The sequence below is a fragment of the Myotis yumanensis genome, unplaced genomic scaffold (assembly GCF_028538775.1).
Source record: "Myotis yumanensis isolate MYYU_CA2020_CCGP unplaced genomic scaffold, mMyoYum1.0.hap1 SCAF_9, whole genome shotgun sequence".
Classification (NCBI taxonomy): domain Eukaryota; kingdom Metazoa; phylum Chordata; class Mammalia; order Chiroptera; family Vespertilionidae; genus Myotis; species Myotis yumanensis.
In genome coordinates, this window is record NW_027223760.1 from 70559651 (window position 1) to 70579405 (window position 19755).

The 19755-nt window shown below is 41.6% G+C and overlaps 1 protein-coding gene across 2 annotated transcripts in view; it reads right to left on the minus strand.

Moving 5' to 3' along the window:
- The window catches only part of RELN (reelin), a 423783-nt gene extending 407534 nt beyond the window's left edge, over positions 1-16249 (minus strand). The window contains exon 1 of one of the 2 annotated variants that reach the window (XM_070424598.1): positions 15840-16248. In XM_070424598.1, coding sequence (XP_070280699.1) covers positions 15840-16065 — 226 coding nt within the window. In that variant the 5' untranslated portion in view covers positions 16066-16248. Of the gene's footprint in view, positions 1-15839 lie in introns of both variants that reach the window. The other variant, XM_070424599.1, reaches the window with a different exon arrangement.
- Positions 16250-19755: the final 3506 nt, after the last annotated feature.

Here is a 19755-nt window from a genome sequence, read left to right on the forward strand (position 1 = left end):
TTAGAGATTCGTTTCCTTCTCGCACTGGAAGGGCACAGTCCTGAGGACAATTTCAAAGAGGATTTCATTGGATCTCATAACAAAATTTTCTAAATTTTCCTACTGAGTATTTCTCAGAATTACAGGGTAAAGAGGTATGACACTGTCCCGTTGAGAAGTGCCGAGGGGGGCTGGGATGCTGGAGTGCTGTGGGCAGATCCACGTCACAATTCCTGGCATCGGTCACTGGGCTTCTGTTAGAAATAGAGGGGCAGTCCTCCTGTGAGGATGCCTGAAGTTGAGCATCACTAGATTTAGGAAAAGAGAAGGCTATGATGAGATACAGCGCATCACTTACAAGAAAGGATAAGATGAGAGTTGAGAGCCACAGGGGTAACTCGAGCTAACTTAGAAAGAACACAGTTTGCATTTTACATGTGTTCACTGTCTGGCTTATTAATATTTTCTTTGGTAAAGAGGAAATGCCCCCCACACTACCAATGTCCATAAGCATGAAACAATACATATGTGCTACAAGATGAAGTAGAAATGCTTTCATGATTGGTACCCCCAAAAAGTACTATCAGCAAAAGAGGACATTCACGACGTCAGCAGTTTATCTGATCCAGTGGGTTTCACAATGAGAACAGTGGAGTCCCAAAAAGAATTGTGTGCAGGAGAGTGAACGATACCCTGTTGAAAGAAACAAAGGTGCCTGAAGGCTTAAGTAGCGGCATCTGGCATGTGCACGCGACCACCACCGTCAGTAGCAATAATCCAATCCATATGGTTCACGGGACGGCTTTTCCAAGAGCATTCCTAATAGCGGCTAAGACAAAGCAGGTAACAGCAGAAGGTAACTGTAACAACAGGAAGTGCCTCTGCAGTTCTAGGGAGTCGCTTGCTCCACAAGAAAAGAAACATAAACAAATGAGATCCAGGCACTAACAGTGCATGCATGTTATTATAACCCATAAAATACAATAAGATAGACAAAATACTTATGTGAATATTTACCTAGTGTCTAAGCAGAGAAAGACTCTTTGAGGACAAAAGCAATGAGAACAAAAGAAAGTGCATCTGCTTGCACAAACATATTAACACTATGTGCATATACAAATTCATTAAAAAATAAGACCTCAACTTTGGGAGGGGGCGGGTTTTGCCAAAATTTGAAAGATGTACAAAGATATTCATTATAGTGTTTACAACATTGAAAAAAAACTGAAAAATGCCAAAAACGTCAAACAATTTATAAATCATGCCACAACCATACAGTAGAATATTATGCAGTCATTAAAATTGTTTCTTAAATGTTAATCCAATGAGCACATAATGTTAAGAGAACAAAGATTATAAACCCCATTATTGTAAATAGAGAACCTCACAGGAAAAAAATCAGAAAAGTATTCCACATTAATAATACTCAACATTATTTTCTGTGCCAAGTGCCGTGTTGCTCTTTGTATGCACTATCTCACTGAAGTTTCGTAACAAACCAGTGAGATAGGTACAGTCATCAGGGCTCTTTTGCATAAGAGAAAACTGAGACACAAAGAGGTGAGGTCACTTGCTCAAGGCCACATGTGAAGTTGGAAATGAACCCGGGCAGTCCCCCGAGAATGTCTGCTCTGTACCACAAAAATCTCTAAAGGTTAAGTCTCCTCTGATTTCAGAGGCTCATAAATTAAAGTATTCAAATATGTTAGAAATAGAGTGGGTGGGAGGGAATTTAAATCTTATCTACTTAAATCTTATAATTCTCATGAATAACTCCTGGGAACATTCATGTCAATATCCACAAGTTTAGGAACCTCTGATCCACACAACTTAGAGCGTATCAATAAATGCAATTTCATGAAGATCCAGAATTCTCAGCTACTGTTCCCTCTGTAGATTCATCTCTGCCCAAATATATTTCTCTTTAAAGATTAAATCTTTTTAAAAAATATTTTAATGTATTTTTATTGATTTCAGAGAGGAAGGGAGAGAGAGAGAAACATCGATGATGAGAGAGAATCATTGATTGACTGCCTCCTGCACGCCTCCTACTGGGGATCAAGCCCGAAACCTGGGCATATGCCCTTGACTGGAATTGAACCCAGGACCTTTCAGTCCACAGGCTGACTGAGTCAAACCAGCTAGGGCTAAAGATTAAATCTTTTAAGAAACTTTTTGAGTGTCCTTTTCTGTGTGTTTTCTATAAAGTTATTACATATCTGATGAGAGTGGAGCCAAGCTATTTCGGTGTCTGTTCTTCCCATTATACTCCCATTCAGATGAATACAAAGTAGTTACCCATTCATCAAAATTGCTTCGAATTTATTTATGGTGCAGCATAAAGAAACTTCTGGGAATAAGAGCTTGAAGTCTATTATAGTTTCTATTAATAATTATAGTCACTAATTGCTATGAGAACTTTTTTTGGATATGCTAACATATAGTTAAAGCAAAGGGAATCCAACAGGCTACTATAAATAGCATTACACAGCCTCACAAAAGTCATGAGAATTTTGTAAGTTTGGAGGGTGGGAAAGTAGAAACATGATACTCATATTTTTTAAACATTATTATCATGGAATCAAAAAATCAAAATTTAGAAGTTGTACTCACAAATCCATCTTCATAAATCATTCCCTTAATTACTTTAATTATTTTGGAATCATCACTTTCACACAACAGTTTTAACCATAAATGAGATTTGACAGGATTCCTAAATGTTATTTTTGCTCATGGATTCAAATCAAAATGTTCAAAGTGCCTGCTACGTGCCAGGCACTGCTCTAGGCACTGGCCACAGAGCAGCAAATGGACCAGACAAAACCCCTGCCTTGGTGGACATAACGGCATTCTACTGAAGGCACACAGGAAGCAAACAAGGTAAAAGTAAAACATGTAGGTGATGAAAACAGCATGAAAAAAAAATAAAGCCGTCCAGGGGGATATGGAATACAGGGGAGAGGGGGGACCACAGTTCTACTGTGGTCAGGGAAGGCCTCCCTGAGAAGGGACATTTGAATATGAGCCTGAATCAGGAAGGGGGGACACATGGGGCTAAGTGGGGAATAGCATGCTGGAAAGGGGAGCAGCAAGTGCAAAGGCCCTGACATGGGACTCACCCTTTATCTGTTTGAAGAACAAAAAAGAGGCCCTCATGGGTTCAGTGGAAAGGACGCAGTAACATTTGAGGTCAGAAAAGTAACAGAGGAGCCAGGTGCTATAGGCCAAGGACTACCACTTTTCTCAGAGATGGAGAGCAATGACAGGGATGGGTAGAATCATGGTAGACTTTGTAACTTAAAAATGCTAAACCGGATGGGACGCTGGGAAAACAGAGGCAGAATGCACAGTTGCCCTAGGTAAGGAGCAAAGGAGTGACATGATTTGGGTTTTAATAGAATCACCCTGGCTGCTGTTTTATGACTAGAATGAAGGTGAGCAAGTGTTGACACAGGACAGGTGATTAGGAGTTACCATAATCCAGGTGAGAGGAGGCGGCAATATCAGATTCTGGGTCTGTTTGTTAAGGTAAACCCAGCAGGACTTATGGATGGATTGGATGTGGGGTGTTAGAAAAAGGCTTGGGGATTAAACAACTATAAAAACTCAGCAGTAATGGAGTTGAGGAGATTCAAGGGGCTACTTTGAGGTGACAGAGTGAGGGGAGACAAAAAGCTCATTTGGGGGTATATTGAGTTTGAGATGCCATAGAGACATCCAAGCGGAGATGTTGAGTAGGGAGTAAGACATGGGAGTCCAGGGAGTCATCAGCATGTACATGGCACTTTAACATCAGAGTCGATGGGATCCCTAGCTAAATAGGACAGATGAGAAAGACAAAAGGAGCAAGGGCAGGCAGATCCCTGGTCAGAGAGGAAAGGATGAAACAGCAAAGGAGGCTGAGAAAGGAGGGAGGGAGGGAGGAACTAGGAGAGAGGGGAATCCCAGAGGCCAAATGATAACAGTGTGTCAAGGAGAAGGTCAAGGTGATCAACTGTGACAAGTGGTGGTAGGATCCTGGTGAGAGAAGCACTTGACAGGCCCTACTTCCTATTACTAAATGCCTGTCGCCCAAGTTAGCCGATGTATGTGCCTGTGGCTGGCAACCAGAAAACCCTGGTATACCTGCTAGTCTCCAAACTGCATAGTTCTGTGGTAGCTAATAAACTCAAAAATTTTCAAGTCAGGTCAGTTTCCCGCCATCAGTAAAAATAAAGGCTTAGAGGCTGTTAGATTGGCAAAATAAAAGCTTAAGAAATTCCTTTATTTACGAATAGTCCAATAACCATCCTTAACGATTTTTACTCACTGTAAACATTTATTAGTCTGTAATTAATTAAAATGGACTGTTGATGGATGTTTCTACAGGATGGCAGTCAAGCATGTGCCTCACTCAAGATTTCCTGTTCTGTGTTTGCAGGGCTTCTATGCTTTTCATTAAGTTGTAAAAACACTTGGGAACAACTGGTATAGGTGGGACAGGACAAACTTGTTTAGAGCAAAAATAATTCAGCGATGCAGGTCAAATCGATGAGTATTCGTTTAACAATTGTGACGAGCTTGATCTCCAGAGCATTTGTATTTTACTTCAGTGTCTTTTACAGACAGGTATCCCTTGGGTCCTCATTAGTGATACCAATTTTGAATTTTCATTTCTTGTAGTTTTCTCCGTGTTTAAAATATTTCACAATTTATCTGGAATTGAACTGTCTGCCTCACAGTTTCTGTTAAAAGGCTGACATAAACTATTTGCGCTGGAGAGAAATATTCTAAAAGGGTTAGTACCTGCATCAGGCCAGCTCATCAGGCAAAGGGTCCTACGGCTTGTGACCCCACCCCTGTGGCTCACAGATTTGCCCAATAGAATTACAACTTGGCACAGCTCACTGGCAAATGCTAAAAGGAGAAACTGTCTGGTTTGTCCTACCTGAAAAAAGAAAACATCTATATGTGCACCTTCTCTGCATTTTTTGTAGTATCTTTTTTTTTACTTTATTTTTATTGTTTACACTATTACAGATATCAATCTCCCCCTCCACACTGCTCTGTCCACACACACACCCCGCCCTCACCCCCTCTTCCCTCTGGCCATCACCACACTGTTGTCTGTGTCTATGAGTTATGCATGTACTAGTATGTTCTGTGGCTAATCCCTTCACCTTCTCTCATACAGTCCCCCCACCCCTGTGACAGCGTAATATCTTTATAAAAGCTACTATCTTTTCGTTAAAGTCTAATGAGGCAAATTTTTCTCTCCTAGTGAAAGCCTGGGCCTCCCTTCAGTCCCTCTGAGAACCTCTGAGGGCTCTGAGCAGGAAGCCTTCACCCTGAATTTGTCCTCCACCCTTTGATTCAGCTTCTACCAGGTGCCAGTGGACGTCAGTTCAGATCTGATGGCAAACTTCGGGATAAACGATAATGGTGACAAAGGAGGAAACGTTTGTATTACTAATGTAAGAGCAGACGCTGACAGCCCGGCAATCCCTCATGTGTCACCCTCACCTGGTTGCCACAGAGCCCAGGTCTGACCTCTGCCCTCGGTGAATTACCGGGGGGTAAGGGCAGGAGAGGTAGGTTGGCAGTTGCTCTTTCTTTCTCACTCAAATGAGCTCAACAGAAAGTGACTTCTCAAGATCTGACCCACTTATAAAAAGTAACCCTATATTCCTTCATCACAAACACTGGACTGATTGCATCTTTTTGCAGGATGAGAACGCAGGAAGTGTTTACGGAGAAAAGGAAGTAAGAAAAGAACTGGGACCATGATCATAGGATAGTTCAACATTCATAACAAAAGTGGCTAAACAAAAAGATTACATGTTCCTGAAGGTAAGATTGAGATGCCTGTTTCCGCTGTTGATAATGTAGCAAGCAAGAGAAATGACAATGTTGGATTTGGTCCTAGAGGTTGAGCCAGACATGACAAATAAGGTTAAAGTTAGGTCAGAGCTCACATTTACAACTATGTCACACATCTAAGTATTTTAAATGTCAACAGGATTTACATATGGTGACACTGCATTTTTGAGAGATAGGACTACCAGGAAACAAAGTCCAGAGAAGGAAACTAACTAGCATAATTTGTCAGTTATAAGAAACTCCAAAAATTGGAGGTCAGGCACAGGTTACCTTCTCAAAGCATTATTTAAAAGTTAACATGAAATGCACTATTCTGCTGACCTGCAGGAGTTGCACAACTTGAGGAATACTTTGAAAATATATTATCAAAAGTGTCTTAGGAAACATCCTAGTTCTATCATGGTGACCAAAAGCAATTCTATGGGAGAACCAGAGTAATTCAGAGCTTGATACAAGTATGACTGACCTAAAAGAGAATATAAAGTGAATCCCTTGTATGCTTAGAAGAAATCATTAGGGTTACATTCAGCTGTAAATAACAGGAACCTGACTCATTTATCTTATGATACAAGAAGTCCAGAAGTGGTATTTCAGGACTGGTACAGGTATAAACAAAGGCCCAGGCTCTGTCCAAACGCCTAATGCCACACCATGTAAGCATTATTCTCAAGGTCCTAAGATGGTTGTACCATATCCTGGCTAGAAGAAATGGATAAGGGGAGAGCAAAAAGCAAGTATTTGCTGAGTCTTTTTTTAAAATCATCTTTATCAATTTTATCAATAGTCTTTCTAAAGACCCCACCACTGGGTAGATTTCCACTGTTCACTAAATTACATGACAATAGAGCCTTGAAGATGAATATTTTTAACTGGACTCATCGTTATTCTTGACAAAATCAGTCAGAAAGGGAATTTTGGTAATGACTGGAAAGACAACAAGCAATCAGTGCCACAAAACAAGACATTACGGAGTCTAGAGACAGGACAATCTTCCCCCGATACTGTCCAGGAAGGAAGATGCCAACCAGCCCATTGACAGGCGTTGGATGGGGCAGCTTTCCTCGATCTTGGAATCTGCCATTGAGATCACCTAACTCCATGTTCCCAAATAACCTAACAGTCATTTGTCCACCCATAGGAGCTTTGCTACATGGACAGACGGAGTGCACTGGCCAACCAATGCCTTCATCCTAACATTTATATTTTTATTGTAAGTGAAATAGCATTTCCACTTCACCACGTAACCACTTGTGGATTTAAGTTTCCTCCCGCAGTCCCTGAGGACCTAGGGAACTCTGGATCCACTATCGAAATCAATCTCTCTTAGTTCTAGTTTGGCTGAAATAGTTTTACACTTTAAAATTATTTTTACATAGGGTTGTAGACATATATTTTTATAGGATTTGACAAAATATATTCAACTCTGAGGTTGCTATTTACTTATCTTGACATCTTTCCTACACTAATACCTAAACACACAAAATTTGGTTGTAATCATGACCATCAACTAAGAATACTCGGTTTAGAACAGGAAGAAACTGGCTAAGTTAGACTAGCACTATACTAACCCTTTAAATTCAAGGCAAGTCATATATGTATTTTGGCTGGGAAGCACTTTCTGATTATACGTATTTGGTAGTAGGTTGATTTTTTTTTTTTAACTTTTGTGACCCTCTTCAATATACTCAATTTGGAATCTACCTTGAAACATGCCACATATTAAGGCACAGAGTGAACAGACCTCGGTGAATAGCTTCTATCAGTATATACAATGCTTCAAATACCCTTACCTAATGTTGGGTGATTGTACCAGAAGGTAAAAACTATCTGATAAACACCTACTTATTAGGTAAGTGTCAGGTGCTTTGTATGTATTACCTTTTTTAATAACTATAGCCCTGCAATGAAGCTATTACTATTTCTAAATTAGAAGTGAGAAACCTGAGGTTTGGAGAGAATAGGTAACTTGCTAAAGGCACACAACTAAAAGTGGCAGAGAATGGATATTCACGGGGTCTCTCTGCTGCCCAAACCTGAACTCTTTCCACTACATCGCTGAGCCTCCCTGCACTTCTCTTACAAGTCTGAGCTCTCAGGTAAGGAATCATTGAAGTTTCGAACTAGAATAGACATTGGAGTTCACATGGTACAAAACAATATTTTCTGGAATAACATATTGTTCCAGAAAAACTGTGGGACTTACCCCAGAGCTATTTGACTCCCAATCTAGCGTTTGCCTTATACCAAGGCCCCCCGGCCCCTTTTTGACCTCTGTGGCGTGCCAGCTCCGTACAAAGGTAGCATCACTATTTCCGAGCCATGCCACTGCAATGATGAGCCTCGGCAATGAGATCAGCAAGAAAACGAGCTGCCTTTAGAGTCAAGCTAATTCATTGTGCAGTTTCCTACGTGTATATATGTGCTCAGGTGCATCAGATTCTACAGTTTGACCACATAACTGACAGCAGGGGAAGTAGCTAACTCAGCATTAAACAGCTACATGCTTGACAGTTCTTCTGAGAGATTTCACAGTGTAGGAGGAAGGGCCCACTTTTCTTCGAAATGGCTAACCCATAATTTTCAAAAAGGGCAACTGCTTGTCACAGACAGAGACATTTTTAAAGAGCAACACAAAAACCTCCTCAGCTGCATCTCTTATTGCAAATATCCACTGAGTCCAATAATTGACATAAACGTACTGCTATTTTTCAGAAGAGAGAAAAGGAGCAGAAATGGTGACAGGAAATCTGAAGGGAAGAAAGAGAAAGAACAGACAGCAAAGAAGCAGAGCGGTAAAGCAGAAAAGAGGAGAGGGAACGCAAGGACCTGTGACATGGTGAAAGGGAGCCAAAGAAGACAGACAATAAAAAAATTAGGAGGAGGAAAAGCAGGTGAGATATAGATGGAAGGAAAGAGCAGAGCAGGAAAGGCAGAGATGATTCTGAGGTGAGTGCAGCCGTCAGTCATTGGCAAACCATTATCACTCCTTCTCTAAGTCACCTGGTACATGGGCCCCAATGGACATCAATAACCAGTCCTATATGAAACACTCATGGGCTCTCCTATAGTTTCAACGAATCCGCTAATCAAAATTTAACTTATTTTGTTTTAAAAATAACATTTTATTTCCCTCGGGAGAGCTAATTCAGCATTAAAAGATAACCTGGGTTTTCAATGTTTACTTTGGAACTTTGGAGTTCCCATAACCATCTCTTTGTGGCATTCAAAACAATCTGATACCTTAGCTTTGTTTTTTGAGTGATTTGGACTTTAAATCACAAATCAAATTTTGTATTGATCCTTCTGTACACCCCCAAATCCAGTTATTATAGTTGGTTCCTACAGCAGATCAGATAAAGAAGGGGGAAAAATGTACAGCTTTAGAGAACCACACATTTTAGAAATAATTGGTTAACACACAAGCACAGCATTCAACTCTTCAGAAGCTCTGCTGTCAATAAGATGAGCATAGCAGGTCACCATGGTGAAAATGACTCTCTTGGGCTACACGACTGATACCAATGTGAGATCATGTCATAGGGATTCCCTGAGAATGAAGAAAAATTACACACACCCACACACCCTGATTGTTTGAACAGTCACTATGGGATCTTCATATTTGAAAATTCAATTTCAATTGCTGAAAATGTGTTTTAACACTTCTTTGCCTAAAGTTTATTAGATTAAAATTATATACTTTTGTTATTTTATAATGACTCTAAAGTTGGGGGGGTAATCACTCAATAGTTTCTTGAAACCAAAATATTTAAATGTATTTCCTATTTTATATGTTATGTCATCACGCAGACACAGCCTAAACCACTTCTCTGTTCCTAGTGAACCTCCCCGTCCAAACCAATGCCCTGCCTTTCTCTCTTCCTGACAGAGTGTAGAGACAACTAATTTTTCTATTTCTGTTTGACATAAAGAATTTTAAATTTAAAAACTTAGATAATTTAAACTTCACAGTTTTGTGTGAGAATATATACAACATGTTTAAATGCCAGTGTTCAAAAAGTAATAGTCACTCAATTTATGTTTTTTCAAATATAAATGAACTGAAATAAAGGGATAGCCCTGACCGGTTTGGCTCAGTGGATAGAGTGTCAGCCTGTGGACTGAAAGGTCCCAGGTTCGATTCCGGTCAAGGGTGTGTACCTTGGTTGCGGGCACATCCCCGGTGGGAGGTGTGCAGGAGGCAGCTGATCAATGTTTCTCTCTCATTGATGTTTCTAACTCTCTATCTCTCTCCCTTCCTCTCTGTAAAAAATCAATAAAAATATATTAAAAAAAAAAAAAAGAAATAAAGGGATCAGTGCATCGGCAGCTATCTGTAAAGATTAAAGACATAAAAAGTAAGTGTCAAAGTAGCATTTGAAATCATCAGAACAATTATAGTTTAATATGCAACATATCCTCTGTAACTAATAATGCAAGGTTTCCAGATCATTCTATAAACTTGACCAGTTCTAAAGAGGAAAAAAAAAGATATTTCCTTTTGAATGAGACTAATTTACTTAAAAAAAATTGGAAGTCAACAGTATTGACTTCAAAATCTTTTTTTTTTCTAATCATCATGGGAGGATATTTTTTCCATTGATTTGTTTTAGAGAGAGTGAAAGGCAGGAGGGGGAGAGAAAGAGAAACATTGACGTGATAGAGCGCATCAATTAATTGTCTCCCACTGACTGGGGCCAGGGATCAGAACCTGAAACCAAGGTACATGCCCTTGACCAGGAATCGAACCCTTGACTTTCTGTCTGCAGACCAATGCTCTAACCACTGAGCAATCTGGCCAGGGCTACTTTAAAATCTAATTAAAATAGCTATCACCTACTCTTTAAAGACAAAAATTTTTAACAAGACAGTTCTGTAAAAATTATACTTACAGGATTAAATGATACAACTTTCTTATTTAATCTTTAACATTTTTAATGAAAATGTTAGAAGTTTAAAATAAAGATTCATAAAATCAAAGGGAAATATCCTAATTAAATACTTTCTTGTAATGTAGTGTAGTGAGTGAAATAAGAATATCTGCATAAATAAGTTATTTTCAATAATTCTAACGACCTGTTTTTTGTGTTTTTGTTTTTGTTTTTTTAATATATTTTATTGATTCTTTACAGAGAGGAAGGGAGAGGGACAGAGAGCCAGAAACATCGATGAGAGAGAAACATCGATCAGCTGCCTCCTGCACACCCCGCACTGGGGATGTGCCTGAAACCAAGGCACATGCCCCTGACCGGAATCGAACCTGGGACCCCTGAGTCCACAGGCCGACACTCTATCCACCGAGCCAAACCAGCCAGGGCTATGTGTTTTTTTATTAATGACTGGAATTGAAACACACAGGAAATATAAATTAAAGCAACATTTATGACTTAAGAAACTTCAGCAAAATGTGTTTGAAATAAATTGTAGAAAGTGAGATGAAATACATGACAAGTAAAGCAAAATGCTTTAAATGCTCAATTTTCTTAGTCATTCACAAGAAGGACACAGCTGCAGTTCACTTATAAATTGTATTTGACAAATGATTCTGAGAGTTTAAATATACTGATTCTGGCATCTGAGACATATAAAGGATAAATAACCATACATTTGATCAACAGTAACCTTAGCAAGAGCAGATCATTTTAATTCAAATATTTAAATCAGTCCTCTGAACAGAATTTAATCTGGAGTATATTACCAAAAATTATGGCTGACACATATCATTCCTAGATTGGGAAGGTCATTATATTGCACTGCCTTTGAACAGTGATTTTAAAATAACAACCAGTTGATTCCAGAACATACGTATGTATAATAGTAATGCTGGCAATTGTTACAACAAAGTACTCTATATATTTTATCCTGATTATTTCTTTTTTTCAGGTAAATGTTCTGTTTTAGCAGTAGGAATTTATTTTCCCACCCACCTCACAATATGATTAAATAAATAATGGAATGGTAATGTAGCATGAAAGAATTATTGCTAGGGATTTAAAAAATACAAAAAACATCCCCTTTTAAAAGCATCATGCCATATCACCAATTCATTTCTGCTTAAGGCAGATTTTTTTCCCTCAAATCAATATTTTAGAGCATATTTCGTGCTGTAATTGAACATTTTCCCCACCTTATGACACTATAGTAACAGAGATTCTAGCCTCCTGAAATTTATATAATGTAACCTCAATTTAAAAATTAATTTATTCTTTTAAAAATTCAGACAAATTGTCTCAAGCACTTTGGGCCGACTCATATACCTATGCGTGGCTTTCATAGAAGTTTTTTTCTAAGGTCTGACTTCTCCTTCTGATGATCACTGAATAAAGCTAATCTTGTGAGTGGATGGGTCCTTACTAACACGATTTCAGTGGTATATAGTCTTTCTACCCCAAAATGATGCCAAAATTCCTTCAAACAAAAAGGGAAAAAAAGCCTTTCCACTGTTGTGATTGAGATTGTGGGAGAATTTAATATTGACAAATATTGACATATTCACTATTAATTAAATGAGGGGAGGGGCTGCCAACAACAACAACAAAAAAGGCTAGGGAGTGTTGGGGGGGGGGGGAGGTAAGAGATCAACCTAAGGACTTGTATGCATGCATATAAGCATAACCAATGGACACAAGACACTGGGGGTAGGGGAGGCTGGGGGAAGGTCAATGGGGAGAAAAAAAGGAGACATGTACTACTATCTGCAATACTTTAAACAATAAAATAAAATAATAAAATAAAATAGGTATCTAGATACGTGATCTGTGGGGGTGAGAAAGAGGGATTATCACGGGAAAGGAAAGGTGCAGGCATCAACTCAAGGTTTGCTTGTTTCACAAGGTGGCCCTGATCCCTAGGAGAAGGGGCAGTGAATCACCAGGTATCACTAGGAAATAGAATGGCTACCTGACTGGACCATCCAGATTTCCACTTCCTATTTTCCCATCATCTGCAACTTTGTACCAAAAAAAATAAAAAATACAGGTTTGGGCCTGGAAACCATGATGTGGAAAATGACAATATTTTTGGATTTGTGCAAAAAAAGGAAATTCTACAAAAAAAAAATTCTGACCCTGAGACCTTTCTTTTTTTATTCAACAGGATGTTATATGAGACCTCTTTTTGCTGAGCTTCTGGACTGTGGTGGTGTGGTGGACTCATTTAAAGGCACCATAGTTTGTTGTGACTAACAGAGTTTAAAAGACATAGGAAGATGACAACAGGGGTACCAAATGGCACCCCTTCATTAAGAGACGAGAACTAGTAGAAGTAACCATGCACTGTTTACAGAGTTGCCAAAACTGCAAAAAGGTGGAAATACTACTGAACATTGGAAATATGTAACAATTCTGTGAGACACACAAGCTTCGAATTCTTTAGTATTATATTCTTGGTTCTGTTTTTTCTCCAAAATTGATTTTCAATATAAATCTCTAATAAGTGTGACACAGAGAGCCATAATTTTGAACCACTCTTATACCAGACTGACACTTGCCTTTCCATCTCACATTCCAAGCTCTGTCACACAGCACAAGGGTCAGAAGGCAGCTGACACAGGCTCATTTACAATAATGTTCTGGGTAAGGTGCTGTTCCACATACCACCCCTCTCTATCTCAATGCATTCATTTAGGCAAAAAAGAGACAACCATCAGCTGCATCCAAACATGATTCCTTCAAATGCTGAGTTCAATGTTAATCATAGGTAAGAATGGGGTTTTTTTTCTGATATACTGCTATGTTTTAAAGATTTGGAAGGTTAGAAATAAAGTCTGAAACTAATGTTTTACTGATGTCTTAGCTTTAAAAATTTTTGGCCGAATGACCTATTTTGTTCTCATATAAAAGGAGTCAGCCACAAAGTATATTAGGTAAAGTTTTCAGCAGCTCAATTATTAAAAGATACTATATAATTGATTTTTAATATTAATTTTTAAAAGTCTAAGAGAAAAAGAGACACGTGTAAGCATTGATTTTTAAATATTTCTTCTACCTGTAGAACATTTTGTAGGGGAAAACTCTTTCTGAAGGTCTATAGCTACAGCCAGTTTCAAAATATAAATATTGATAAAAGAGGTAACAGAAATTTCATATCTGACATTAACTAATGTCAAACCTTATCATAATTTGATCTTCTTAGCCTTACATAATAAAATTTCTCTACCTTTTCTGGTAGTGGAAAAGAGGTATACATCAAGACTTTCCCCCTAATGTCCAACTTGAAGTATTACACTTTATTCTTACTCTATATCGTCCATTAATTTTCAGATTTAGGGATGTGATTATGTTCAGTCTTAGGGTAACTTACATTTCCTAGATTTATCGCAAAAGCAAATGCTATATCATATTTTGGCATTTGTAAGTTTTCTATGCTGACACCTTTCAAAGGATGTGGAAAACGGGCTTTGTAGTATCACCTGGTCTTCCATCACGATCTGACAATCATACCTTTTAGCTCAGCCTTGTCTCACTTACTTACCACTCTCACTTACAGCTACTAATAGGCAAGCACCCTTCCTAAGGGCTACCCAGAGTGACTGGCTCAGTCTTTGGGTTGGATCGGCGTTGCCATATTGGCTGGTCTTTCCACTTACAGACCCCAGAAAAACACCAAAATGCTCTTGGGAAGAGGATGTGGTAAGCCCTTTTATTCAAGGAGAGACTAGTTATAGAAAATTAATTTTCCAAAGTCTAAAATTCCACCCAATTAAACTGCTTTACAGACAAGGCTGCCACCATGCCACAGGAAAGTTGTAAAAGCACTCATTTAGATCTCTAGAAAGCATTTATTTAGGCTTAACATTTTAAAGTAGACATAAAGGTGTATATTTTTCAATTGAAAACTTAAGGATTCTTCATTTTTATATGCATGGTTATCTGAAATGCCAGCTGGCCCATGGATTATCTCCTGCTATGTAAATAATTGTTAGCCTACAAGAGATCAAAACTATGAGATTACTAGACAATAGTTTCTATTTGGTTAGGTTTAAGAATTTTTTGCCTTGGAATTCTTATTAAATAGTGCCTGTCGTGGCTTGAAAGCTCCATGGAAGTGAAATATTAAGAAGTTCCCGCAGAAATACAGAAAAAATAGACAATACCTTTTTATTTTCCCACAAACTGGATTTACTAGTCTAAAATATTAAAAATACATGCACCACATAAAATTGTATTTGTTGGAGGTAAATTTTACTTCTTCGATAATATTTAATTTTTCTGAAGGACTCTATAATGATCCTTTTTAAAAAGGTACTTTTAAATTATAAGGACCTCCTAGCCCCTACCTGGAGATTAAAGCTGCACAAATAGAAGACAAAGTCATTAATAAACATCACAGAGATCATTCTAACTATAAACAGCACATTTAAAGTAACAGAGGAATGAGGAAAAGCATCATTACTGACATTTAAACACTTTTAAAAGAATAGAGAGCTGGGGGCAGCCGCCACCTTTCAGGGGGGCAGCTGGATACTGAATAAAATAGAGGGACCCCTGGCTGGTGAGCAGCGGGAACTTTGCCGCGGGCTGGCGACCGCGCGGGGCGGCCGAAGACCGGGGCGCGTCAATCTGCCACCAGACCAACCGGAAAGCCCGGTGCCAGCCCCAGCGTCAGCCGCGGACCTTTCAGGGGGGAACCGGGAGCGAGACAAAGGTCTGGAACCCAAGCACTGGGGTTAAGGAAACAAGATGCGCGGGTTCATTCAAAGTGTCAGCGGCATGAACTAGGAGTGAGGGGGGCAAGACCCGACCCCGAGAATTCTCAGGCATCTCTTACCACTACCTGCCCACTGCGATGAGATGGGTGCGTGAGGGGAGTGTGATGTGTGTGGAGGGGACTTAGTAAACCCCGACTCGATTCTCACTAACTTTGTTCCGTGTCCCTCCACAGAACGCAATGTTGAGGGAAGGGTTGGTTCTCGTTTCAATGGCCCCTTGGGGAAAGGAGGCGAAAACGCTGCGCCGCGGGCGCACCGGCTCAGGTGGCGAGCGCGGAGATGCCTTGGTACCTACCATGGTATTCTTGTCCCGGTACGTAGTAGGTGGGGTTGCCCGCAATGTGCAGGGAAATGAGGACCTCGCCTTGCTCCCCATCCCCTTCCAGCTCCCCGTGGTGGGTGCACAGGAAAAAGAAGGGCGAGAAGCGGGGGTAGTAGCCCCCCGCCGCGCGCACCCTCAGCGTCGCCCCCAGCAGCAGCGCCAGGAGGAAAGTCCGCGCGGCCCAGCCACTGCGCTCCATGCCGCCGCGCGCTCCGGGCGCCGCTCGCTCATTCAGTTTGGGAGACGCCGGGACGGAGAAGCCACGCGGAGGGGAGGCGAGAAGGCGGCGGAGGGGAGCGGAGCGGGCTCGGCAGCGAAGCCCCGCAGGGAAGTTCGGCGGGAGACCCCGGCTCCCAAAGTTTCTTTGGGCCGCGCTGGAGCGGGGCCGGATCTGTGGGCGCCGAGAGCGCGTCGCCCCAGCCACGGCGAGCTGCAGCGGCCACTGCCTCCGCACAACGCCCCTCGGCCAGTCCGGGGAAAGCGCCCGCCCCGCTCCACACCTTCTTAAAGCCCCGGGCGCCGAGCCCCGCCCCTCCCGCACCGCCACACGTGTCCCCGCCGCTCCCCCGCCCCCGAGCACCGCCCCCCGCGCGCGCGCGCCCCCGCGCCCCGCAGCTCCTTCGCCCGCACCTCGTGCGGTGCGAGGCGCAGCCCGGAGCTCGGGTCGCACCGAAAGGGCCGCTGAGGGGCGCGAGCTGGCGGGGTCCGAGGGTCCTGTCGGGGGTCACGGGGTCCGGGAATCTCCGTGCGGGACGTACATGCCTCGGAGAGAAAGACCCTCCTGCCTAGCTCTCTGGAGGAGTAAGAGAGCTGGACCGACCCTCCCCTTTGGCCCTCCGATCTTCCTCTTTTCCGGAGAGGAGGCGCGGGGGAAGGAGAGGGGCGGTGGGGCCGGGAGCTGGCGCCGGGTTCTTTGTCTGCGCCGGCTGCGCCCCGCGCCCCTGGGGGCTCGCCCACCTCGGTGCCCGGGCGGCCCGCACTTGTTCTGGGGATCGCCCGCGGCCCCGAACCCGGAGCGGCCCCTACGCCCCCTCCCATCCAGGCCTCGAGTCCCTTCTGCTGCCCCCACCCTGCTTCTCGCTGCCGCCACAGAGCCTCATCTGTAGCCGGATTTAAAATGAGATTAAACGAAAGTGGAATTGGCAGCCTCGAGTGGTGCCTGGAAACGGTGATTTGTGCAGCGCGGGTGTGGGGAATTGTGTGGCAGGAAGGGCTGGTGGAGCCGAGCCCCGACAGGCGCTCTTCGCCGGACTGTTCTATTATTCATTGCTGCTGGTTCTTCAGGCGAGAGGGTTGTAATTTTTAAAAATCAGTGTTTATTACCTTTAAATGTCAGCTAGGACCAATGTCCCTGTAATGGGGGAAGGGGAAAAACGTTCTGGGGAGATGCTGGCAGCGGTGATTGAATCGGGTGGTAATGAGCTACTGCACATAAGACTGCGGGGAAGTGAAATAAAAAGCACGTTTTTAACCGAGGACGGCAGGCAGGGCCCTGCGGCATCCGGAGATGGGGAGTGGGGTTGCCAGGTTTTAATGCCTCTCCCCACCCCACCTTGGCTTACCACCAAGCCCAGACAAACCCGCATACAGAAATGAGAAGATTATAACATTGGAAGGGATGGTGTCTTTGCCTACATTTGTAGGGAGCGGAGGTGGGGTGTGAAAGGCAAGGACCAGGGAGGAGACCTCTACAATCGTTTAGTTACAAAAGGAAGAAATTGTGTTTTTCCTCTTACCCCCCTGAGTTCAGGCAGGTAGAAAGGGCCCACTTCTAGCTGCCTTCACAATCCCTGAGGGCTCGACTGCTGCATATATATTTGATGTAATAATTGTTACCACTGCAGCTCTGTTATGGGTGCAGCCTATATGAGCTGGAGGTAAGTTACCTCATTGAATCCTCCAACCACCCGGAGAGGCAAAAATGACCCCCATTTCCCAAGGGAGGAAATGTCAGAAACGTTAATCTGCCCAGTGTCCGGAACAAAGGCTGGATGCTCCGCAGCCTGGCTGCTGGTTCCAGTCTCTGCCCTGCAACCATCTGCAACCCTAGTTAGAGGGGACGCTACCACCACCTCCTGTTCTGGGCAGGCAATGTTTCCCACTAGAATTACAAGAAATTCACCCACAACTGGCAAGACTATGGCCATGTCTTCCAGTTCAGTTATATGAATATAACCTGACAAAAAATGAATCACTTCTAGAAAGAATCCAAAACTATTGAACGTTTTAATTTTTTTATTTTTTGTTGTATTTATTGGACTGACATTGGTTAATAAAATTATACAGGTTTCAAGTGTCCAACTCTACAAAACATCATCTGTATATTGCATTGTGCATTCACCACCCAAAGTCAAGTCTCCTTCCATCATCATATATTCCCCCTTAACCCTCTTCTACTTCTCCCAACTATTGAACATTTTCAGTTAACACTTAAAAAATGTTACCTCTGTGCTAAGCACTGTCCTAAGTACTTTACACATATTCTTAATCTTCATAACAGCCCTGTCCCATTGATATCTCATTTTACATATAATGAAACTGAAGCACAGAGAGATCAAGTAACTTCTCCAAGGTCACAGAGCTAACTGGGAGCTACAACTTGAACAGGCTAATTCCAGAGTCCCAGCACTGAACCCCGGGAAACGCCTCTAAGGAATGCATGTTGATGTTGTTCGAGGGATGGGGAGAGAACTGTTCTTTATCTAAGGTCAGATTACCTCTCTTAGTCTTTATATTAACTTGTGAAGTGGGTATAGTTATCATTTTTTAGAAGAGAAAGTTGAGATCCATAAAAATTGAGTCATTTGTCAAGGGCACTCGGTAAGAAGAGAAGCCTGAGATCAAATCTGGCCATGCTCGATCCCAGGTGGCTGCTGAAATTGTCTTTAGTCGAGCACTGATACTTGACCCAGGACATACCTGGCACGTCCTTACCAGAAGGTCCCCCTCTTTCCACTCAGTGAAGGTACACTCTTGGGCACCACTCACCCTGGCTTTCTTAACATTCCATTTATGTGGCCAAGTTTATTCTTCAATCTCCCCCTTTTTTGTGCTTTCTTAACTTTTTACATTACTTTGCTATGTGCATTCAGGTGACTTTTATACTCTTAACTACTCAGGCTCCAGTCTCTGACTACAGCCCTGTGGTTGTTCATTAACAGGCACAGAGACTGTTTAAATAACGCCCTTAGTGGTGTCGAGCTGCTTAAGAAGAGAGCAGATGTACACTCCACACAGTAGTCCTTTAGACCAGACTGTGTCACACATCTCTGAGAATTGCTGGGTTGAATACAAATTCAACCAGTTATTATTAACACTTTTTAATCTTAAAAACAAATCAGGAAAATGCATAAGATGGATATAGAATCACTTTGAACATTAGGAATAGCATAATCCTACCAGAGCAGTTTACTTTAAATCACACAGTAAAGTGGCATCCGAAACTTCCAGTTTCCCAGCTTGTGTGCTAATCCTTAGATCTTACTTCTTACATAAACATCAAGAATATTTGTCTCACAATAATAACAACAAAATAAAACATACACATGGTCTAATGAAGAAAAACATGGGAGGTCAGATCTTATCTATTTCATGAAAAATAATAATATTCGTCTGATCCACAAAAATCTACAAACCTTCAAACTAAACAGAAAATTAGAGAAATGCTTTTCAAGAAAAATAGGTTATATTCAATAAAATCTGCACACACAGAAAAGATGGTGTCAGGAGTGAGAAATGAGTAAATCTTTGGAAAAGGGAGTTTAAAATGGGATAAGATTTCTTTATAATTAAAAGAGCTATGAAGTGCTAATTAGTGTACTAAAACATTATACCTAAGCATCCTTGGACTATAAATCCTTTCTTGAAAAGAAGAAATTATCTCCCAGTA